This window comes from Euphorbia lathyris, chromosome 1 (assembly GCF_963576675.1).
Source record: "Euphorbia lathyris chromosome 1, ddEupLath1.1, whole genome shotgun sequence".
Taxonomy (NCBI): Eukaryota; Viridiplantae; Streptophyta; class Magnoliopsida; order Malpighiales; family Euphorbiaceae; genus Euphorbia; species Euphorbia lathyris.
This window is the reverse complement of record NC_088910.1, coordinates 56,585,016-56,590,313: the sequence shown is the minus strand read 5'-3', so window position 1 is coordinate 56,590,313 and position 5,298 is coordinate 56,585,016. Positions and strand designations below refer to the sequence as shown.

The following is a 5,298-nucleotide window of genomic DNA, read 5'->3' as shown; positions in this document are numbered from 1 at the left end:
TTGTATGATTTAAAAAGTTAAAATAAAATTACTATAAATGTAGTTATAATTATTTTTACAACTTATCTTTTATTTCTCTTATGGTAGGTTCTATCTAGTCATCCCACATCCTAAAATCCTCATATCTATTTTTCCAACATCAGACCTAATTTAAATAATTAAAAAGCCTTTTGTATTAAATGTGGCTTATACTAACATTTACTACAATGGTGAAGCATAGTTATGATAATGCGGTCTGAATATCAAAATTACTACCCACAAAAATAATAATAATACCCACATAGGTAAGAAAGACACTTGATTACAGAGGGAAAAAAAAAAGAAAGAAGGAAAGATTTTGGGTTTGCTTAAGCTTGACCAAACCAACCCCCATTAAAGATGTTAAGCTCTAATTCCAAGATTTGAATGGGAAGGACAAAGTTGAATAATCACAATACGATAAAGAAAATCCATAATGAGAGTTGGCAATGTCAGTTGCTAGCTATAATTAAACCACTAAAATAAACAAAAGTGCTGTTTAAAAGAAGCTAAAGTAATTCAATTTTAAAGTAAGTAAATCAAACAACTAATAAATGTATATGTTTAGTTAAAGGAGATGTGTTTTTAATAATTTTACGGTAGCAGTGGCGGTGGTTAATCATCAAAGCTCTCTTTTTTATGCAAGCGTGGGTATAAATCCAGCTCCTTTGCCATTACTCTTCCCTTTCACTCCATCTTCAAATACTTACTTAGATTTCCATTCTTCAATTTCCTATCTCAAACAACTGAACCTTCTTTCTGCATCACTACTGGGGGTGTGTGTTTGAACACAACAGAGCCCAAAAATTCAATAAAGTTTTGGCTTTCAGTGGGAAAAAGGGTTGAAAGAAGAGCAGAGTAACAAAAGTAGCACAGAATCTGAAATGGGTATCTTTCTCTTGCTACTTTTAGCTGGGGTTTCTCTCTCTGCTTCTGCTTACCTCTGACTAGGGTTTTGAATGGGATATTTATTGTCCTGAAATCAACGTTCTTCTTTTCTGTTTATTTTGACTGTTTCTATTGGATCCTTTTGCAGCTTTCTTTCAACTTTCTTTTTTATGAGTTTCTTTTGTCGCTGGGGTTTTCTCCTTTGGTGAAATTGAACTTCACTTTGTTGGGTTTGCTTTCAAAATGGTACCCATTCAACTTCCTTGATTTTTTTATGCATTTTTTGGCACCTGGGTGGGTTCAGACGGGACTCTTGCGTTTCTGATTTCACTTCTTTCGATCAGTGAACTTTTCAAGGCATATGTGAATGCCCAACTCAATTGCGAAGTTACTTATACTGTAAGTTTAAACTTTTAGGTTTCGATTGAAGCTTCTTTTACAGTATATGATGTGATATGAAAAAAGAAATTATTAGATTTTTATTATTTTAGTAATTTCTCTGCTTCTTTAGGTTTATGGCTAATCAATTGGGCGACCAGGCTTCCTTTTAAATTTTAAATTAGAATTGGGTATATAGTTACTGGTAGCTCAAATAGAATTGGGGAAGTAATTCAATTCCTGTGAAGGAGAGATGGATATGAGTGACAAGGATAAGCTAGAGCTGGAGAAGAGGGGTGATAACCCTATGAATTACCATTCATCTGCTAGTATGCCCATTGATTGGCGATTTAGTGGTGGCAGTATTGGTAATTCGTCTCTGGGTTTGGTTCCCACTGATAATCAGATGCCAGTATGTAGAGGAGATTTAATTGGAGTTTCTTCTTGTTCATCTGCTTCTATGGTAGACTCATTTGGTCCAGGGCTTTGGGACCATCCTACTAATTCACAGAATTTGGGGTTTTGTGACATTAGTGTCCAAAATCATGCTACCACTTCAAACCCTATAGGACATAGAAAAGGGGACCCTCCCCCCTCTTTGAGAAGTGGAATTGATAAACCCCTGGATATGGGATGGAATCAACCAAGCCCTATGCTGAAAGGCGCCATTTTCTTGCCTGGTACTCCTGGGATGTTCCCCCAGAACGTATCTCAGTTTCCTGCTGATTCTGCATTCATTGAGCGTGCTGCTAGGTTTTCTTGCTTCAGTGGTGGGAATTTTAGTGATATGGTGAACCCTTTTGGAATTCCTGAGTCTATGGGTCTTTTTCCAAGGAGTGGGGGTTTGATGCAAGGACCACAAGAGGTCTTCACGGGTATTGGGTTGCACTCACTATCTGGTTCACAAGGTCAGAAGAATGTCGTGAATGTGGGCGAAGCTTCTAAAGATACCTCATTGTCAGCTGAACAGATGGCCATTGAAGGGAGCCCACTAAAGAATGACAGAAGAAGTGATAGCCTTGTAAGATCACATGACGAAGCAAAACAAGGTGTTGGTGGGTCTGGTAATGAGTCCGAGGAAGCTGAGTTTAGCGGTGGCGGTCAAGACGACCCATCTATGTTGGATGGAAATGGAGGAGAATTGTCTGCCAAGAGCCTTGGCTCAAAGAAAAGGAAAAGGAACGGGAAGGTTGGAACTGTTTTGCCAAATTCCTCATTGTTTTGGCATTTTCAATAATTTTTTCATCATAAATGCTGATGCTTTTGCTGTGGTAGGATATTGAGCTCGACCAGCCTAGCGGAAACCAGCAATCTGTTGAAGCTGCTAATGATAACCCTGAAGTTCAAGAGAAGGAAGTCCAAAACCCAACATCAGGTTCTAATAAGGCTGCTGGGAAACAAGGGAAACAAGGTTCTCAAGCTTCAGAACCAAAGGAAGAATATATTCATGTCAGAGCTCGAAGAGGTCAGGCAACAAATAGCCATAGTCTTGCAGAAAGAGTAAGATTCTCTATTAAATATACAGTCAAAAGTGAATTCATTCTAGTGTTTGGCATGTAATTAATCATTCATGGGTACAGGTTAGAAGGGAAAAGATCAGCGAAAGAATGAAATTTTTGCAAGACCTTGTGCCTGGTTGTAGCAAGGTATGTTTGTTTGTTTGAATTGGTAGCTTAGAAAGTTAATTGATAGCTTAGGAAGTTTAGTGAAGTTGAATTCTCCCCATAACTCAAGGAAACATTGATTGAATTTTGCAGGTTACTGGTAAGGCAGTTATGCTAGATGAGATAATCAACTATGTGCAATCACTGCAGAGACAGGTTGAGGTATGTGAGTGAGATCTTTTTTCATTTTTGCTCCCTTTGCCTAGGGAGTTCATAAGTAGTTCCGTTCATCTGCATTAGAAGTAGTTCAATTTTATAGTTTGCTATGTTTATAAACTTGGGATGGATAACATAATGCTTCTAATGTGATGGATTAACGTCTTTCAGTTGACGTGCTTATAAGGGTTTTCTCTGAAGGTCACATTGTTTGATTTGAATATATATATATATATAGTTTTGACTCTTGGCACTTTTCCCATATTCAAATGTTATCTCCTATTTGGCCCTTGAATGTGATTTTATTGAGTTGAGATTCCCTTTTTATTTTTTCCAGTTTCTGTCAATGAAACTTGCAGCAGTGAATCCAAGGCTGGATTTTAACATCGAAGGCCTCCTTGCAAAAGATGTAAGTGAATGTGCACATGCATTTTGCGGATTTTGCCTCGTTTATTATGTTTTTGTGAATATTTGAGTACTCTTAATAGAGTTATGCCTTGTGGATTGCCACATGTAAATTTGCCAAAATGACCGCTTAATAAGCACGCATACATGTCTCATCTGATCCCATAATTGATTGGATTGTGCCTGTTTGAGCAGATACTTCATTCACGGACTTTGCCATCGTCTACACTGGGATTTTCCCCAGAGATGCCTATGGCTTATCCCCCATTTAATACATCTCAGCCAGGACTAATTCAATCTTCTTTTCCTGGAATGGATACTCATTCTGATGTACTCCGGAGAACTATCACTTCCCAGTTGACATCAATGGCTGGAGGATTTAAGGACCCTACTCAGGTACTTGTTGGGTAGCCCATCTGGGTTTCATTTTTCTGTTGACATATTTGCTTACTTGGCATATTGAAATATGAGCATTCTTTTGCACAATCCGGCAGATATCAATCTTTGATGGTGGGATGGGATGCAAAAGTAACAATGCTAAAATATAATTAGATCTTCATGTTTCAAATAGGTGATAAAGTTATTAGGAATAGTTCCGAATTCCAATATTGATGCTAATGTAATCGAAGGAAATTAGTCATTCCACTCTGCCTTGCAAAAGTTTTAATGTTAAATTCCATTTGATTGTAATACACTTACCAGCTACCAAATCCATGGGATGATGAGCTCCACAATGTTGTCCAGATGGGCTTTGGAACCGGCGGTCCACATGAGAGTCAAGATGTAAGCGGTAAGGCGCTTGTTCCTTTCTCGCTGGGTAACCTTCCTTTGTGTGCTATGTTCCAAGTGCTTAAATTATAAAGAAGTCATCTTTGTTGCAGGATCATTGCCACCAGGTCAGATGAAAGCTGAACTCTAATTCTTTGCCTACATTAGATGCGACAAAGAATGCATTTCCCACTAATTTTGGTAAAAAAGCGCCCAAGACTCTACCAGGTATGGCGGCTGATAAGTGGATGCTTGTGGCTTTTCTTGTACCCAGTTCAAAGGTGGGAATTAGAGCCAGTTGCATCTTGAGAGATTTTTTGGAGAGTTAAAGCTAAGTAGGCAGATGGAGTTTGAGGATGAAGAAGGTTTGTGTGGTGTGATGGTGCATGGTTGTTAGGGTATGAATCCAGGAAGAGCAAAAGAGGGGTGTGATGTTGGGATATATAAAATAGGTAGGGAATAGTGGAAGAAGAAAGATGAGGAATGCAAGAAAGGAAGGTTGTATAGATTTGATATTCCAATTCCAATCCAAAGGAAACGCAAAGGAAGGATGGATGGATGGATGTAAGGTAATAGGGAGAAGCTAAGCTCATGTATTAATAGGTCTGAAATGAGATGAGCTTTGTAATTGTAATTGTAATTTATCAAACAATTTAAAACCAGGCTGGCATTTTGTTCATACGTTGTCTCACTTGCATATATAGCATATCTTTGTGGATTACAGTGTGATATTGTCACGTCCGTGTCTAAATGTCTAGAATTTATACCGTGATATTATAATTCTTATAATTATTAGGTGTGTGATTTTTATTTGGTGCTATGAGAAAAGTTTTTTGGTTTCAATATATATCTACATTGAACAAAATGAATTTGATGATTTCTTACGAATTGTTTTTGGATTGAGAAATCTGTTGCGGTTATTGTTGTTATTATTTTGGATTGAAGTCCAAATATGATTTTTATGATACAAAATGGCTAATTGAAGCCAAATGATTTATGGTTATGAAATAGTTTGGAATTT

General features: G+C 37.5%; 1 protein-coding gene across 4 annotated transcripts; it reads left to right on the top strand.

Moving 5' to 3' along the window:
• The first annotated feature begins 538 nt into the window (after positions 1-538).
• On the top strand, positions 539-5,000 carry LOC136234017 (transcription factor bHLH49). 4 transcript variants are annotated; one of them, XM_066023781.1, is made up of 11 exons: positions 547-906; positions 1,055-1,152; positions 1,251-1,305; positions 1,418-2,473; positions 2,560-2,784; positions 2,865-2,930; positions 3,042-3,110; positions 3,442-3,513; positions 3,705-3,905; positions 4,212-4,299; positions 4,391-5,000. In XM_066023781.1, exons 4-11 carry the CDS (start codon positions 1,538-1,540, stop codon positions 4,426-4,428), a joined length of 1,695 nt encoding a protein of 564 aa, XP_065879853.1. In that variant the 5' UTR covers positions 547-906; positions 1,055-1,152; positions 1,251-1,305; positions 1,418-1,537; the 3' UTR covers positions 4,429-5,000. The 4 variants fall into 4 exon arrangements, with proteins under 4 accessions (XP_065879857.1, XP_065879853.1, XP_065879844.1 ...); XM_066023772.1 differs by having other exon boundaries at positions 1,055-1,305; XM_066023773.1 differs by having other exon boundaries at positions 547-1,152.
• The last annotated feature ends 298 nt before the right edge of the window (positions 5,001-5,298 follow it).

Coding starts and splice junctions, on each gene's coding strand:
- LOC136234017 (XM_066023781.1), top strand. CDS start 1,538: ATGGATATGAGTGACAAGGATAAGCTAGAGCTGGAGAAGAGGGGTGAT. Junction 2,931..3,041: donor TTGTGCCTGGTTGTAGCAAG/GTATGTTTGTTT, acceptor TGAATTTTGCAG/GTTACTGGTAAGGCAGTTAT. Junction 3,514..3,704: donor AAGGCCTCCTTGCAAAAGAT/GTAAGTGAATGT, acceptor CTGTTTGAGCAG/ATACTTCATTCACGGACTTT.